Source organism: Calonectris borealis, chromosome 10 (assembly GCF_964195595.1).
Source record: "Calonectris borealis chromosome 10, bCalBor7.hap1.2, whole genome shotgun sequence".
In the NCBI taxonomy this organism is placed as follows: Eukaryota; Metazoa; Chordata; class Aves; order Procellariiformes; family Procellariidae; genus Calonectris; species Calonectris borealis.
The window spans coordinates 24,392,868-24,411,997 of NC_134321.1; the positions used below are offsets into that span (position 1 = coordinate 24,392,868).

A 19,130-nucleotide genomic window follows, 5' to 3' on the forward strand; every position below is an offset into this window, starting at 1 on the left:
GCCTGACTCTGAGGACATCCCCAAAGAGAGTTTGAATATATAAAGACGCCGCATACCAATAACCCAGAAAATGTTTGCCGAAAGTTATCCCAAGACTTCAGTTGCTTTACAACCACATCTTGGGGTGGAAGAAGTTGGGAGAACAACCTCTAGGAGCTGGCCTACAATTTAGCTAAAGACAAGTTGGGTTTTATCTTACTCCTGTACAACTCTCTCTACACCTCGTAACTATGCTATCAATAGCTAGACTGCAATAAACTGGTTATCTTTTCCTCCAACACTTGTTTTATATTCAAAGTGATTTCAGAATAACCAGCCAACACCAAGGAGTCCCATTCTTATGGTCATGCTGACGGTCAAACCAAGTGGGCTGGATTGCTGTCACAGCACCTAGCACCCAAACTAGAAGGTTTTTTTTTGGAGAGGTGTTTTTTCAGGCGGTGGTACAGGCCCGTATGAACTGCAGTGACTCACAGGTAGCATGGGAGAATCTTTTTCAGGAATCGGCATTAGTCAGAGGCTTCCGGAGAGGCAGCGGCGTTGGCAGAGGACCCTCCTGGGCTTCCAGTGAACTCGAGCGAGCAGCCAAGGCCACGGCAGCACTGCAAAGGGGCAGCTCCAAGGTGATGTTTTAAGTGACGCTATCCAGGGACACCACAATAGCTTCAGCACAGGGTTAATCGTGTTAGGATGGCAACTATATATGAGATGTTCAGAGGAGACGGTGAGACTGCTGGCGGATCCGAGCGGACAAATGGAGCTGGAGACATTACCGATGCCTTGAAATATTCATGGGTGCAACGAAGAGCGCTGCTTTAGGTGCCCCTCGCTCGGCACTGCTGCTCCAGGCAGCCAGCAGGTACCAGATGCACCCGGCTAACCCGTCCCATCGCTCAGCAAAGAAATCAATGCGCACGTCAAAAAAAGGAGGCTGAAAACAACTCACTCCCAACAGCCCCAGGGTCAAACCCAAGGGGCTCCGTCGCAGGGGCTGCTGCTCGCGGGCAGGGGGACGGGGCTGTCCACCCACGCGTCCTGTCCCTGGTCCCAGCGGCTGCTGAGCTTAACGCAGGAATAAACTGGAACAAGCATGTCCAGCCTCGGTGGGAGAAAACGTGTCAGCACCTTGATGGAAGCAGGGACTAAGCATTGCATTTCAGAGCAAAGTTAAAGCTCGAGTCTTCGTACTCCTCCTTTTCACTCTTACGTGCTACGTTAAACCTTGTAACGGTCATACTCGCCTGCTTGGGCTTGTGGTTATGGCCAGCAGAAAATATTTCCGATTAAAATCTAAACCATAATGTTAGCTTGGCATCACGCCGAGGGGAGAACATTTGTTATTGCTCCGCAAGGAAGAGAGAAACTGGAGACAGCAGGTAGGGAGGAAAAGCACCAAAGCCCAGCTCTTCCTCCGCAGAGGATCCCGGTCAGCGGTTCATAGCGGAGGAGCTCAAGGACCCTTAGCACCTCTTGGGGCTTTTATTTCAAACTGCAACACAAGCAGTAAATACGTGGGCTACACCCCAAAACGGAGCAGCGTTTTGCAGAAGAGATTATCTAAAGCCAGGCGGGCTTGGCAGAGGTGGGGAGCAACCACCGTCCAGGGTTCGCTGCAATTTCCGCTCCTGATCTTTCATCCTGATACTAAACCTTGTATTTAATCTGAACCTTAATAGACTATTTTCAAACTACTTTTCTGGAGACAGAGGCCCATTGGCTTCCTGCAGCCACAGCCGGGGCCATGGAGGAGCCCGAGGGTCTGCAGGAGGAGCGAAGAGGGCCAGGCATCAGAAAAACTGACGAAGGCTGCCCACGCTGCAGACGTGGCCCCAGGAGACCCAGCACGGGATTTCCCTGGAGAAAGCAGCCTTTTAAACTTCTAGGGAATAAAAATCTCAGGTGAGGGCACAGTGGTTCGTTGCCACCATCACTGGAATAGCGGCTCACCCCTGGAGAAGCACGTCAGGGACGCGACACCCTTCTCCCCCGTACCCAGCGTGCCGGGACCGGCGGGCGAGGGAGGGGTTTGCACAGCCACGGGAAAGATGACAGCAACCAAAACAGAGAATGAGAGGTGTAGTGCTCGGTTGGAGCCCACATCTCCCACCCGTTAGAAAGGGAAACGGATCTGGTCCCTCCCACAGGCAGAAGAGCCCAAGGCAAGCAATAATTTAGCCTTTACCACTTACCTCGCCCTGCTCTCACACGGGAGATCAGTCCCATTTCCTCAGACGGGGATAGGACAGGAGGCACCCCAGAGAAGCACAAAGTTAACACAAATATGTGTATTTTGGCCCTGGGGCTTCAAAACTCTGAATTTACAAAGTGTTTGAATGGTTCTTTGCTTCAGGGCTCTTGAGCTTCAGCAATACACCTAAATCCACCTGCGCTTCATCACCCTCGCTGACGGGCAAGAGAAGCCGAGGTGGAAAGGAAATAGGGAACAACGGCATCAAAATAAGATTTATTGGTTAGAACCGAGATTTGGAAGAGACAGACATGGCAGATAACAACGAAACAATACGCCAGGCTCCAGCTGCGAGAAAGGATGGTACTGAAAGGCTTAGGGGCAAATAGAAATTCCTATTTCTCTGGTATCAAAAACAAGAAGTGAAAAGGTCAGAACGTCCTGGCCTGGAACTGCCTACGGGGGAAGCAACGGAGGTCCCTGGGCGCACGGCACAGCAGCAGAGGGTCGGAAGAGTTCGGGGCCCAAACGTAACAGCAAGAGCAGCACTCTTTCCCGCTCCTTAGGAACAGTGCTAAAACCCATCTTTCTAAAAAAAAGTTGAGTAGTCCTTTATAATAAATGATTACTCATGAGATTATTGCTACAAACTACTTTGCACGTCACCTCAACCCAGGAGACAGCTGAAACCCATCGTTAGTGAATCAAGAAAAAGAAATCTCCCACTACATAATTTTAGCTTGTTGAAGGCACTTTGAAGTCTTTTAAAAATTGCTCCAATTACCAACTCGTCTGTAGAAGAATTTTAGTCTTACATTTAAAATTAGAAGTGACTCGAGAACTGTATGTAACTCTGGCAAGAAAACGCAGCCAGTCTATAAGAAAAAGAAAGAGGCAAAAAGGGAAGTGACAAGCACAAACTTACTCTCCGGTGAAGTCTCTGTAGGTTTCTTTACTTGTTTTAAGCGGATTTAAAATAGAGTATTATCTTTACAAAAGAACTGCGAGAAATTTAAATGGAATTGGAACTTATCTTCCTTGTACTAGAATCCGAACACATGTGCCTAGCTTATCTTTTGGAAAATTACTTAAATTACAATTAACTGTGTGAAACAAAAAGTATTTGAAGGAGTGCCTCCTCCTCCTCCCTCTTCTCCAGCCGCTGCTCACGGGAACCTGGCTCACAACAGAAGGGAACAATTTGGAACAAAATCCTTTTCCCCCAAAATAATTCTCCTTTATTTTTTTTGCATAACATTTTTGTATTTCCAACTATAAATAAAAAAATGATTAGAAAGAAGTTACAAAATTGAGTCGAGTGGACCAGAACGGCACAGAATTTCTCACACATGATAAATCACTTCCCATCTTCCTCTTCCTCCTCCTTAGCCGCGGCGGGGCCTCGCGCTTGGCACCGTAGCTGAGGGGGCCACGTGTCAGTCGCTGACGGTCTCATTTTCAGAATCTAAAAGAAAAGATATCCATAGATGGATTTCACATATAGGAAAACCCAAACAAAACCCAAAAGGGCCACGTGAGATCGTGGACCCGGAGCGCGCGGAAGATGCTTCTGCCAGAGCGTGCCAGCCGCCGCGCGCGTTTCGGGTACCGAAATCCTCCGTTAACACATCACCCCTGTCGCACCGAAAGCTTAGAAGCATAAACGCGTTTCTGTTGGCGGCAGAGCCCGAGCACCTCGTGGAGGCACTCAGACCGGAGCCCCGACCCCGGGGGAAGAGCTGGTCTCCTAGGAGGCAGACGGGGAGAAAGCCAGCAAAGACGCCCGGTGTTCGCCTCGGTTTATGGGACTCTGTCGCTGAGTTCGCAGGGGAGAGGGACGCGGCCCGCCTGCCCGCCGGCGGCTGCTGAAGGGATGGCGGGGCTGCCGGGGCAAGTCGTGGCCACCGGCTCTCCTGCGCCTGCAGGCCCGGCAGCACGGCCCGAGCTCGCCTCCCTCCTCCGACAGCAACGGAGCCAAGCCTGGGATCCTCCTGCCACCTGGGAAGCAGGGATGCCATACTCCGTGCCAGCAGAACACCAGGCAGGGGTGGGATCCGTCAGTCTCGGCCGCAGGGCGAGATGGCCGGCCGGTCACGAAGGGGCACAGCGATGCCGAGGGCTTGACGTGGCAGTACCAGAATAACGCACCGAGGGCGCAGCGCAAGGCTGAAGCAGCAGCAACACAGGGTGCCACCCCGCGTCCCCCGCGTCCCGCGGTACGTGCCCCGCCGGTTCGCATCGGCTGCGCTGGTGACACGCTCACAGTGACATGCACCAAAGCCCTTCGCTCTACGGCACGGAAACATGCACGTTGTTATTGGATCTGCAAGCATACGAGGGTTTTATACTGCATAGTTTGCTAGATGCCTTCAGAAAAAATGCAGCGAGTCTTTTAGAACAGCAGGGAGGGCAAGGGACGGCGGGGAAAAGCGCACTGTGCAAACATAGCTCCCGGCGGGTCTCCACGTGTTAGGCTTTGCTTTTATTAAATGCGGTCCCAATTTTCTCCCTCCCGTATTTCTTCCTCTGCCTGCCCGTAGGAAGAATCGCTTTTAAAGGATGTAAAATCATGTCTTGATCGTAATTCCTCCCCGAGCTTCCGATCAACATCAGTTCTGCAGATCCATCGGTATCCACCACCGCGCTCAACATCTGCTCGCTATTGATAACCAGCATTTGGCACAGAAGTTCATCCAGGAAAACAAAATAAGGCAAAATTATCTGTTCCCAGGTCATGGGGAAAAGCCTCAGGGCAGCGCGGGCCTGACCCCGGTCTCGGCACAGGTCAGCCACAAAGCCAAAACCAGAGCTCTCCAGGTGCCTGCTCTTCATGCCAACCCTCGCAGACGCTTAGCCCGCGTCCCGAGGACAACTCTCGACTTCTGACTCTGAAGTCCATCTGGACTGTCAACCAAAGACGGAAAGGGCAACAGCACTGAAGAGATCGGTGAACTCACACTCAAAATTTTCTCGGTGCTGGGGAGAACGATGGGAAAAAGGCAGCGACTGCACACCTTGCAGCTGCTGACCAACAGCGAGAACGATATTAGATGTAGTCTGTCTAGCCCGATAAACAAAACCTGAACGCCGAGGAAGTTTTTACCTTATTTGCAAAGTAATTAAAAAAACAACAACAACACACAAGGAAATACTTTTTTGGGGTATTTTATGTCAGACCTAAAGAACGCCCCTTTGAGAAGGACTGGCAGCTGGTTATTTCTTCTTAAATTTCCTAGGTTTTTACAATGTGTCAAAGCCCTGAATATTTCAGAAAAACTACAACAGGCAGAAGAAAGTCCCCAGAGGAGTGGCTCAAGAGGCCTCCCCGTGCCCCCCTGTCACTCGCAGCTCCTCGAGAGCAATGGTGCCGTAGCTGCACGCAGCGGTGCCTTGGTAGGGAAAGGCAAAGTATGGGGATCTGCTCCTTTCCAAGGGAAAAAAAATGAAAAATCCTAACTTTTCCCTCTGCCTCGTTAATGTGCGAATACAAACACACTGAATACAGGCCGTGAATCCATCCAGTGGCACTACATCAAAAGAAATTAATCCAAGCTTCTCTTGCTCACCAGACTTTGAAAAACCAAGAACTTGTCACAAGAATTTCACTGTAATAACAGATACTTTATCGAAATAGTAGGTCGTCTTCTATGCATAGCTTCTCCACACTTACCAAGCAAAATCTAAAGCTTAATGAGGCTTTGCCTGTAAGGCTGAACGCTTGAATTACGCAGCCTCTAAGCTTTCCACGTGAAAGTTATTTCAAGGGAAAAGTTTTATAGTCAAATATAAAACGTATATTGCAAGCGTATATAGCAGCAATCTTGATAGTACACTACAACTACCACTCTGAAAACAAAAAAGCAGAAAGGACCACATAATTTACAAAAGTTGCTGCCTCCTGCTGCCAGCTTGACTTTCAGATGAATCAGTTACAAGTAATCTATTTACCGACACAGCTAACGTCAGCATCACGGTTCATCCAAATCCCTCTGAGCAACAAATTCTTTCATAATGCAGAATTTGTAACCTGACAGCTCCTAAAATCCATTTCATTATGGTGCACTTCTGGAGCTTATCCGCATTAATAAAAGAGCCAGCACGGCCAGGGCTGGAACATCACCCTCCTGCTGCATCTGCAGGGAGGGCTCCACAACCAGACCCACCTGAACCAGCAAGCACCGCCCCAGCCAGAAGTCACCGACACGGGTAAGTCACAACACAACTCCCATCTGATCAACGGTTCGTTTCAGGAGTACATCGACAGGAAAATAATTGCGCCTACCAGGTTCCTTCAGAAGAAACACCAGCCGGACCAGCACACCGGACAGCCTGCCCAAACGCTCAGCTGAAGCTCAGCCTGCCTACGCGCCAGCCAGCCACAGCCCGACATCACAAATCAAAGACACGCTCCTCCAGGATTCAATCAATAGTAAGTAACCACAGCAAGAAATTCCACGCGATTATGGTTTTGCTGTTTCATAAATTCAATCCCATAGCAAGGTATTCGTCCGTCTGTGACAACGAAGAGCGCACGAGCTCCCTGCTCGTGTACTCTGCAGAGACCTTGCCCACATTCAGCAGGCACAGACCTCTCCAGCACGGCTATCCTTCGCCACAAACATCACCAGAAATTGGGGACTGAGAAGGGCAGACGAGGAACCAGAGAATGCAAGGAAACCTTCCTAAGGTATTAAACATAGTCATGAACTTTCACTTGTGACTTCTGTCTCCAAGCCAACAATTTCAACAGCATCTATTGAAAACTCAGGTGGGGGCTAGTTGGCAGCAAGGCAGGAAACCAGGTCGGTTTTTGCCCTATTAGCTAACGTCCAACACATCAGTCTGACTCAAAAAGACTTGACCCCTTTGCTTAATCGGGGGGGGGACAGGGAAAGCAATGCTGAGGTCAAATCATTTCAGAAGGGAGACTTCTGATTACAGCTCTCCAAAGCCAACTTCCAAAGAACGTAGGAGAAGGGATGTTCTTCCTACTCAAACATGCGCTAACTGAACAATACTGACACGGACCCACCAAGCGCTAAGTCCATGGGGCTTGTTTGGAAAAAATTCAGAATGTTCTTGGAATTGAAAATCGTGCACTGGGACCTCATAAAAAATGCTTGAAGGGAAAGAGCAACTATTGACAAAGCCAAGTTAAACTAATGTCTGATTCAAAAGTATTAGGGATTTCCTTCCACAAATACCAAATGGCAAAACCTGCAACTTGATTATGAAGTTCATTTCAGAAATACTGCCATTTAGCACGAGAGGCCCTATTCCCAAACACGAGTATCTCTGTGGGAGCAAAGAGCCTGCCACATTTGGCCTATTCAATCCCTCACCTTGTCTTTGATGCCAGCCAATGTCAAATATTTCAGAGAAAAGTAAAGAAGTTATACGGTAGGGAGCAAAAAAGGAGCATCTTTGGAGATAGGTGTAAAGTAATAGTTAAGTAATATTTCCTCTTTAAAGTTGCAGAATGAAGACTAGAGTTAAACATGAAACTGCAACGGACAATTTTACATCAGTCTTTGGAATGAAATCCGAGTCAGGGAGGTTTTATCAGGATTTGCAGAAGAGCCCTAACCCGCTCAAATGTTTCTCCCTGCCATCTCCCGCTCCCCGCTTTGCATCCCCGCGGCAGACAAGCAGCGCCGGCGGCAGCGGCTCCTCCCCGCCCAGCCCCGCTCCAGGCAAGCCGGGGATGCGGTGGGAAAACAGGATGTGATTACGCATTTAGATACTCCATCACGATGTACGGCCATCGGAAAGCCAAATTAATGGCATATGGGCAAACTTAATTTGGCATTTCCGAACTACTGGGTGCATGACTTGGCAATTTAAAACGTTCTTTCAATATTTGTATAAGTTTCTATAACTTCTAAAAGATTGAAAACTGGGGGGATCTGCGAACTCCCCCATCGAAACCTCGTACTTAACGCTGAGGATCCGTACTGACTTCACGGGCGTCCTTGCGGAGCAGCGCTGGGAACGTCAGGAGATGGCCGAGCTACGGGACACGGCCGCAGGCCTGCAACCGGCGAGGTGAGGATTTCTACCCAGAGGGTTTGCCCCGTTTGCTGCACATCAAAGCGATATTCAGAGTCAGGAATAAAATTAGTTCAGTTCTGGGATCTGCAGGGAATGTCTTTTTGGGTGCAGACCCCCCCACCTCCGATAGTGCAGCACGGACCCCTCAGGTCCCTCTTGCTCCTTTGCTCACCTTTTGCTCAAGAAGTTGTCCCATTTATTTCACCTCATGTCATTTGCTTAATTGCCACCGAGGCTTAAAGCACCCTTTGACACGATCGGCACGATGGAGGGTAACAAAACATAGCTCGAAGTCAACAGTCAGAAGAATTGCAGCCAAGACAGCTATCAGAAAATTAAAATCATGAATACCGAAATGCAAATATCAACCTCTGAGCCGTTACTTGGCCCCAATACCAGCAGTAGTTAGGAACACACCCACTAGAAATTTGGAAGCTGCACTGAAGCCTCGCTGACACCGGCTGCCCCCCTGCCCATCGCCGGCTCTGCCTGGGCGCTCAGCGCATGCAACGCAGCCGCCCGCCTGGGAGAGGAGGGCTCCCAGCGAGCTGCAGCACAGATCGCAGACTTTCACACGTGCGCAGCACATGCAGCAAAGCCGCACGGGTCGGATGCACGGGAACACAGAAGCAGAAGTATCAAACCTCTTCCTGCACGTCCTCTCCTAAGCTCTCCTGCAGCCTACACCGACGACGGCGACCGCCAAGAGGCTGCTTGCATCGGGGCTGAATTTCATACCTTCGCTTCCTCACATTTAAATGATGCCAGGATCAAGTTAGAAGGGCTTCCCTAGCACCTTTCCGTGTAGGAGAGACAGAGTCCACGTGCCTCTCACCACCTACCAAACTCTAGCACCCAGCAATACTGAAGACACCACCTGCTTAAAGGAACCCATTTCGTGTTCCAGCCTGGTCTGCTCTGCAGCAGCCTAACACCAGAGAAGCTGCAGCAGGCAGGGGATTTCAAGCAACATAATCTGCGAGGTGGCACTACGCGACTCCTGGAGCACCGTTTCAATTCTACAGCTGCCAGAGGTGGGACGTGGCAGTTACGGGCAGAACCCGAGAAACAGTGGAGGCATCACGTCTCCTTCCACACAAGTCAAGGGATAAGAGTCTGGAAAACAAACGTAGAGTTACCCGGAACAGCTGGGAATGGACACAATTCTACGTTTTAGAAAAACACTGGGTTTTTCACACAATTTTCAAGCACAAAATGTTTATTTTTCTTCTTTTTAATCTATACAATTTCTCGGGGTTTTAGTGCCACTGACTTTGTCAGTATACAAGGGATGGACTATACAACAGGCAATAGCGACATAAACTGTAAGATTCAGTGCAAGCCGAAGGAAAACTGGTGTGAGAACATATTTTCCATGTTTGCTCAGGAAGCATTCAGACATGAATCTAAAAAACCCAAACAAATTAAAGATACATGTTACAGAGAACAGAAATCTCTTACTCCAGTAAGTATTTTGCCCAGGCAGAAGACTCTGCATAATCGTCTATAAAATTCAATTCTAACTGAATTGATGGAATAATATATTCAAAGGGTACAAACAAAATAATTTAGACAGATATAATGCTCAAAGTACAATAGAACTATACAATTCACAGCTTGGCAGCACAAGACATCTCTGCCCTTCAGCAGACAGTATAAAATGTCATCGCAGTAGAGATACAGAGCAACGTGCCGCCCGACGTGACCGCACGGTTCGCGACCCGTGCCTGCAACGCTCTCCCTTAGCGCTGTCTGGTGAGAAGAGACTTACCATCAGCAAATCAGTTTTAGTGGTTATCTTGTGCCTTTAGACTGAGAGGTGCAGATGGAGACTCTACGCCCAGTTAAATGGGCAAAAAGCAACTTTCAAACAGGAGAGAGGTGTCCGTGCCACCTAGAGCGCAAACTTAATTAAAATTAAAAAAAAAAAGAAAAAAATATTAAAAAAAAAAAAATTTCAAGCAAAAGATGGTGAGACTCCAGAACTGAAGTATCAGATATGAAAAAGAGTAGCTTCACATTTTTATTCCGTTTTAGCGTGAATACTGCTAGCACGTCAGTGGCAAAACACCATTCTTAACCTCGGGGGGCGAACCGAAGCCAGAATACACACAAGTGCTGTACTTACACGGTTCTTACAGGAACCTGGAGACGTGTTCTCCTACAATCAAGGTTTCAGATAGATTTTTTCACTTACGAAACATGCATGAATTTGTAATTTAACTAAATTATAAAAGCCCAGTAGGGGAAAGAAAATGTAATCCAATTTGCTGCTGATCCAGAAGAAAACAGTATTTGCCTGCCTGTTAGAGAAATGAGTTGCTGTCTACAACAACTTCACCAAAGACTGGGGCAAAGAATGAATTGCACTGCCCGAAGCTATTCCCTGTCCTTATATACAACTTACTTGCATCACTCCGTAAATGCTCCTATTTTAAAATGTGCATTTCACTACTCCTTGTACAAACACAAACAATTTTTTGATCGGCATCTCAAACAAACCTCACCTCACAGTTATTTTTTTTTTTTTTTAAAGCTTCAGAAACAAAAATTCAACTCATGAATTAAAATAAAAGCATTTACAGCAGAATGAAACTGAGGAAGAACGTCGACTGTAAACCTTCGATATCTCTGCAAATAAAAAGAACTTCAACTCACAAGCAGATTGCAAATAAAACACACCTTTCAAATAAGTTTACATCTCTTTCCAGCTGGAACTGAAAAGCTGAAATTCAAGGCACTGTACTCCTGCAGGGGTTAGTACAATTTTCTAGTCATCAATTCAAGTGCATCGACTTTGAGGCTCGCGAGTGTAAAAGATCAGAACACAAGAGAATAAAGTGCCTTCAGCAATGGAACACAAGCACATACCGCCGGAACAAACAACTACCCTTTGTGAAACCGCTTCACAGTGATCGCTGGGTGCAGCGGGCCTCCTGCCAGGCGGCGGGCCCCTGCAGACCCGGCACCCCTGGCCCCGCTGAACCACCGCCACCGCGGCCCCGCGACCCAGCTACGCCGTGCGCAGGTGCGGGCCGGGCGGCCGGGCAGCGGGCGGCGGCAGCGGCCCCGGGCAGCCCTGCAGGCAGGTCCTGCCCAGCGGCGAGAACCGCGCGGCGCCCGCCGCGCCGGGCTGCGCGGCCGGCCCCGGCCACCGCACTCCGTAAACGGGCGTGGGGAAAACTCCTCCGTACGGGCAAAGAGGCATCACGTAAGGTGTCGCTGGGCCGGCGAGGGCAGGCCCCGGCACAGGCACTGGCGGGGACGGCGAAGCTCCCGGAGCCACGGCAGCGGGCCTGGGGCAAGACGCGGGAAGAACGCACTTTTTCCCCGATCCCGTTCTTACCGAATTAACCTACAAAAAGAAAAACACAACAAGCGTGGCTGTTAAGCTCCTCTTCGCCCGCCTGCCGCGGGCAGTGCCGAGACACGCGTGTCCGTGCCGGGAGCGCGGCGGCTGCTCCCCCGCGGCGCGGCCCCGCCGGCAGCACCGCGCCCCGCGCCGGGGCACCGGCAGGCGGCTGCCAGCCTGGGGGGCACAGGGCCGGCACGGCGTCCTCGGGGCTGGGGCTCATTTCCTTCTCTTCCTGCTTGTGGGGTTTTCCCCCTTTATTTTTTGTTGTGTTTTTTAAAGATGGTTTTGATGCGGGGAGGAGGGGAAAGCTGTCTGAATATAATCTTACGACTTAAGGAGGCAGGAAGCATCGCTGACCAGCTGAGAACTGAACGCCACAGAAAAAGCCATGAAAAACCTCCAATGTCCAAAGTAATCAAGTATCTTTTATGCTGGGTCTTGTGCATAAAAGTAAATAAATTAAGCTAAATGCAGAATTAACCTAAATGTCGTACTCTTACAGCCATCTCCAGAACAGGTTTTAAAAATTCTAGCACATACTTCTGTCAAAAGTTGTTTCTCTGGCCTCACTGAGCTCAGGGTGGCGAAGAACAGAACGAGGTTTTCCACGGCGGTTCAGGACCCGGCACTGGTGGTGGCTGAGATCGGGCGAGGCAAACCAGCAAGGACACGGCAGGAGCTGCTCCTGCCTCGGGCTCCGCTGGAACCAATTCCAGCTATTTTTCTAAAATTCTATTAACATCCACTTCAATTATTCAGGTTTTTTGTATGTGAGGGTCAGGGAAAGAGCTCTCCTTCCTAAATACTGGGATGGCAGAGCTTCCCAAATTATACACTCCGTCATGTGCAATGCCAGGGAAACATCGTTATCCAAAATGCTGCCCGCTCTCTCTGTGGGGAGGGTTTGCAGCGTTTCATTGCGGTTTTAATTTCACAGAATTTACAACTCCCTGCTGTGGTTCCCACCAAGCAAGCACCTATTCATGGCATAATAAAAAAAGGATATTATTTAAGTCCAGGAATCTCCCATTAATTTGATATTTCACACTGAATTGATAAAATTGGTATGAAGGTGAAATTTCAGCGGAAAAAACGAATATATGTACAAGACTGCGTGGACTGCTTACTCTGTGTTTCTGATTTTAGTATCTCTTCCCATTAAAAATAAAAATGGCAATGTCACTCTGGGAGTTACTGCTTTGGGGCATTAACCTGTGCTCCAGAGCCAATCTTAGAAAAATACAGAAATATCTGATATCCTTCTTCGCTTCACTGTCTCCAGTTCTAATCTGAAACCTGAATCTGATGGTGAGCATTGGACTAAGAGAAATAGCTGCTTCAGCATAATGAGTTTAACATCATTAATATATAAAAATCCACCAAATTTAACAGAAGAAACCAAAGAACAAGAAACAGAGGAACTGAGGACATATTTTTAAGACCTGAAGACTTCTTTAAGCTATGATTAGATCCTTGTTTTAACATCCTCAAAATGATGGTTTCCGCCAAACTAGACAACTGTGAGTGGATGAGGCCTGTAAACATACCTAAACGAAATATATAGTCTCTTATACAAGCAATATATTATACAGTAGCATTGAAAATGTAAGGCCACATTTCAGCAAGTGGTCCTATTTAAAAATTCTAACTTGAAAAAGCTTATTTTCCGTTCTTTTAAAATGCTGAGAAATCTACCTCTACCTGATTCGTGCTTCTTGACTTTTTTGTTCCCAGCTCAATTACTCCGTGAAGCAGCAGCCGTGTTTAAGGCTACACACGTGCAACCAGGAATAAAATTACATCATGCTCCAAAACCAACCCTTACACATACTTACTAAAACCTGTTAATGTCGTGACAAATGCACGTCAATGACTTAAGGTTGCTTCTCGACCTTCATCGCATGCTTCAAGGGAGCAAAACACACACTTGAAGAGGCAACAAGACATCTCGCTCCTGCGTCTTCCCCTGGATAGCAGTCTCTTGGTCAAAGCCATTTTTTAACCATCCTCTTTTAACCAGCTATGATGTCTCAACACTGATGGAGGCCAAAACAACCCACTTCTTCCTGCATGTAGATGCCGACTGAAACATCAAAATCAACGTGCACCAGAACGGTCCTCAAAACAGCACAAGGACCTGTGGCTCTCCCGGCTCTAGGAAAGCCATGAGACTTTGTTCATGAAATTCAAAGGGAAGCAGATGGCCATTCGTGCAGTGATGGACAAGGTGTGTACCTACACTGGGGTCAAATTTACGGCTGTAAACAGAACTAGCTCGGCGCTTCAATCAATCAAGCTGGTATTTTAACGGCGGTACACCGAAGGAAGCCCCTGAGATGCATGGCACGGCAGGAGCCTCGTCAATGCTAAGGGTATTTCACCCCTGAGCACAAGCCCTACACTTGCCGGGGGGCTGGAGCTCCCAAGTGAAGCTATGAACCCGTAAGCTCTCCCGTCACTCATGAGCTGGCCAGTTCTGTGCTGAAAGGACGCATTTGCTATCTGTAGCTCCCTGCTCGCCCAGGTGACCTCTCCTCTTAGCTATTACCTTGTCATTTTTGCAAGTTTGTCCGAAAGGTGCCAGTTCTGGCAGAAGCTGTCGATTCCAAAATGTGCATCAACTACAGCACAGTGTATCCTAGCGCTGACAAGGCTTCGGCTCCCGGTGCATCTTCTGGGCTTAAAGATATGGGTGCCAATTGTTTCTTTTACACTGAAGCTATCTTGGGAATTGAAAACAAGTGGTACAATATCAGACTCCTGTATCCAGCTCAAGCAACCAATGTTTAGAGATCACTGAAAAAGAAAAGATCTTTACAGCCATAGCCTGCAGTCCCATAGGACAAGTGTTTGGGGTTTATTTGAAATACTCTAATCCTCCCGCAGGAACGTAAAGCAGAAGTGGTCTTTTCCCTTCCTAATTCAACTTTAGACGATGCAACACGAGGAATGAGATTGATTATATGACTTAGCCAACTATGGATAGCATCAATTCATTTCTAATACTACAATATTAGTTTACTTCTGTGTCTTCAGCTGCCTGTCTAAAGCCTAGTAAAGTCAGCTGCCTTGGCCTTAAGCAGGCTGATAAGGTAGACACAATCTCAAACTTAATGAATTTAACAAATGCACTGCAGAATTTACGGCTGTCATCACCATGTAAAAAAGTCTGTCTGCTAGAAATATTTAATAGGGTTGGTTTTTTTTTTTTTGGAAGGGAGAATGGGTTGACGTCCTAAAACGTACCCTATATTATATGTGAAGGAAGTGAAATTCCCCCCTCTTTTCTCCCTCTGCATCTCAATTAGCCTCCTCTATAGAAGCAATATACTTACTGAATGAACACCTATGGTGGCATCTCTGCCTGCGCCTTCGTACCTCCGCTGACGCCGCCTCCTCTCCTGCACTTGCCGAACTCCCCCTGCACTAATAAACCTCTGCCCCGAGGGCTTGTACAAGTCCCTGCCGGGTAAGAGCCGCCTCTTGCTCCTGCTTCCCCAAATGCCTGCCTTCTGCTGCCAGTCCTTCCCGTGCCGCCAGTCATTCCTGCTCCCCCAAATAATCACACCTACTCATGTAGAAAACACGAATAATACATACACAAAGAAGAACGTACACAAAAACATACCTAAAAATGAAACAAACCCCACTGGCCAAAGGCTATGGTAGTTCAGAAAAAAAAAATATCTGTTCTTTGGACTTTTTTTAATTCTCTACCTTGTTCTCATGCTTTAAGGCAAGCTCTGAAGTGCCACTTTAGCAATAATCATAGCTACAGTACTGTGAAAGCATATAGCTAAGGGTTGTGTTTGACTTATAAACATTATAAATATTTATGTTTTTACATTAGAACAGATGAAACGGGGTAATTCTACTGTGAAAAATGACCGTAACTATCACTACCCATTCTAAAAATGCAGGATCTAGATTATTTTTCTTCCAGCTACATTTTGATGGCTACGTTATTAGCATTACTGTTTTACTTCTGTATGGTCCAACTACCATTGAAACAAAACTGAATCACAGGACAGGGTTCGAGCTGGCTGCCAACATGAGCAGGACAAGGATGCTAATACATCTTTTTTATCACCGTTTTCCAGTTTGCTGAAAACCCAAAGTTATTAGGTGCTACTGAAGATTTGTGTTTGTGCTCTTCCAGGTTCCTGGAAAGCTATTCTGACATTCAGACCGAGAAGGCAGTTTTGAATAGCTTCAAACACAGATTCATCCTATTTTTTATTATTTTTCCAATCCAATAGAGATGGAAGACAAGTAAAAGGTGTTAATGGTCCTTCCGCTCCGTTTTCACATCTGTGGCTATCTCCAGAAAGCCTGCTTCCCAGGCAGCCAGCTCATTAAAATCAAGATGTACTAAATGCAAACAGATGTGCAGCTATTACCGACGGTGTCTAAGCCCCAGCACATGTCACCGACTGACACAGACCTGCATGTTCACAGAAACAACCTTATTACGGACTTGGAACATGTTTACAGCTTTTTTTGGGTAACAGTTTTTTCTTTAAAACCCAGGGAGCTATGTAACAGTATGAAGAATAGAAAACACTTTTGGTAAGCCCTTTATTCCCAGGCATCTTCAAACAACGCCTTGAACTACATAATATTCAGTACTCTTTACACACAAGGCAGCTCATGTTCCTAAGCGTATTCCTTGGCTGGTGGTAACCACCATTACCAGTAAAAACGGATTATTTCATCATATCTTCAACATGGATGAGAATGAGAGAAATAACTATTATCAGGCAGTTTGACTTCAGTTCTTCCTAATAGCTCCTATTACATTTCAAATTACTGGTGATGAGAATCTACGTGTATTTCGATGTTTAAATAAAACGTTTGAAAAGAAACATTTCAGTGCTCCTGTGACAACTGGATGCCTGAAGGTTCCCCCACAAACTTCTAGTATCTATCAACCAGGGTTTGCAGCCAAACTGACAGGTAACTTCTACAGGAACAAAGCAGAATTTAAAGTCTTCCTTTGCATCCCAATTATTTTATTGCTTTCTACACTTCTGATGATAAAGACGATGAAAATAAAACCACTAACTCTTATTAAACACACCACCAGTTTCTCTTCTGAACTGAATCCCAACCTTAAAGAGTAGCCTTCACTTAGTTAAAAAAAGGTACCAATAATATATTGTATTCACACAGCAAACAATTTGCTCATGGTGGTAGAAGCATCTCAAGAAAAAAAGATAACTCAGGAAAGTTAGTCCTCTGTTTCCAGGCTGAAAGAGAAGACTTGAAGTTGGCCACACAACTACCCTGCATATTAATAACAGTGGGTGGACACTAAGAGAAAATAATAAGTTTAAAAATAAATAAAATAACTCTGCCCCTAACCAATAAGGATTTGTTGCAATTTTCCTTTGGCCTCGAGATTGAAGAAACCCTGAATACAGAGTAGAAAGGGGCCATGGGGTTTGATGCCTTCTTTGTCACACCTTGTGTAACAGAAGCCCTACACTTCCACCCCAGGAGGATGCTCATCGCCTTCGTGGCCTCGGTGTCACGTACAAGAGCTCTGTGCGGTGCTAATTCCAGGGGACCCATAACCAACAGAGCACCATGGGACAACTCACATCGCTCCTACTCCTGTTTAAAAACCCTTCAAGGAGACATCTTTCCATCCAATAACCTCCAGAGACAATTTAGAAGTGAAGGTACGAATACTGCCTCCCCCATTTCCGATCATCGCACGGGACCAACAATAGCTTCTCCTAAAACAAAACACCCAGTCTGAAGATACGAGACAACCTGCCCTAACAGTTTCCTGCTAGTTTGTTCCAGTCAAAAAAAAAGGCATAAGAATCACCATGCTTCCAATTTATCTAGCCTTTATTTCCAACATAAAACCTTATTATAACTTTCTCTGATGGGCTGGAAATCCGTTTAGTGCTCCTTATTCTCTTCTTGCAAAGGCATTTTTGTATTTGATCAAAAAGACAACAAAAAGATGGTGTTAACAGATGGACTGAAGAAGTACAGCCTGAGCTTTATATGCTCCCTGTTAGAAAGCTATTTTTCCCATCCTTTATGTGAGTTCCTGAGTTCGTTTTGTCTTTTCAATGCCATTTTAAAAGAAGGACTCGGCGGTGATGCAGTGCAGGTGTAACATCTCCCCATGTAACCCATCACTCCAAGCACGGATGTTAGGGGTCGCTTGTCTGGCTGTCCAGACTAAGGGCCCTGTCACACAATTCCCTTCCTCCTCTTTTGGCTATTTTTCACGAAGGCCTCTCCTCCCTTAACCTCAATTTCCCCTTGAGGGTACATTTCAGAAGGTACAAACAGCAGAGTGACGCTCAACTCCCGAAACAACCCTTGTGAAAGTCTTCTAAATCATACCCACTGCCCCGTTTTCTATCATCTGCTGCATGCTGTGCCATCTTCATGGCCAAAATTCCCCAGCAATGACCACGCTAGGAATACCTGCCAGCCACCTCTGCATCCCTTCTGCAGCCCCTGCGAGGACTTTATGCACAAAACCAGCCAGGGCAAGCTGGCGCGGGGCCCGCAAGGTCCCAGCTGACTGCCGCTCTTCCAAGCGACACGGAATGACGTGAAATGGAGAGCAGGGAATCCCAACCTCTCTGTGCTCTTGCTAAATTCTCTCTAAAAGACTTCTATCAGCCTTGTTAATTCCCTGGAACAACTACCACGTTCTAGAAAGAAATAAACCCTCTAAAATCAGTGTATTGAGACAGGGACACTCCTGTTCCTCTCACAGCCATACTCTGCCTTCTCCATAGGCTTTCAAACAGAGACACCAAGACTACAGAAGGTAAAATTAACCCTAAATTGACGTTAATGGGTGATTTAAATAAGCAAAATAATCCCTCTCTTTTCCAGAGTTGTAAATGGGCAAAACACCCTCATCGAATACTTCAAACTACTGCAGGAGTCTCGGGGAAAAGACATCAAGCTGCAAAAAGCACGTCAAAGAGAGTAAGAAGTGACTTAACAGGACAAAATCACCATCACTTTACAGGTATCTTCAACCCGTGTTCACTAGCACCTCCTTTGGCTTATTTTATGAGAACTAATAGGGTCTTAAGTAGATGTCACTGTTACTCCAGAACGGGTTTATACTGGTTAAACCATCACTATGTAAAAAGATTATTTACTCTCTTGTTTTTGTTCATTTACAGCAACTAAGAATTGACAGAAAATTGCTTAACAAATTTGCACAAATGCTTTTCCCTGTGAAGTCAGTGACCCTACTAACGCAGAAACCAGCAGGTACCAACGCAGACGTGTTAGCGTGGTTCCTGCTTTGGATGTCTCGCCTCACGAATAACTACAGAGCTACGACTCCTGCATGCAAGTTCCTTTTCCTTCTACATGCCCAAAAGGCAATGGTTTACTATCCAAATCCAGTTATCTTGTTTTTAAGGGATTACAAAGCAGTCCCTCACTGGTTTTGTTTTCACTATTTTTTTGCTTTTAAAATTAACTTATTTTCCTCTACTTTGGCTCAATTTCCAGTCTTCCAAAAAAATGAATCCAGCAAAA

At 46.8% G+C, this 19,130-nt stretch overlaps 1 protein-coding gene across 2 annotated transcripts in view; it reads right to left on the reverse strand.

Annotated features, from left to right (window-relative positions):
• Positions 1 to 3,400: 3,400 nt before the first annotated feature.
• Positions 3,401 to 19,130, reverse strand: part of WNK2 (WNK lysine deficient protein kinase 2) — a 117,189-nt gene continuing 101,459 nt past the window's right edge. For both annotated transcript variants that reach the window (XM_075159466.1, XM_075159465.1), the window contains one exon: positions 3,401 to 3,653. In XM_075159466.1, coding sequence (XP_075015567.1) covers positions 3,546 to 3,653 — 108 coding nt within the window. In that variant the 3' untranslated portion in view covers positions 3,401 to 3,545. The remainder of the gene's footprint in view (positions 3,654 to 19,130) is intronic.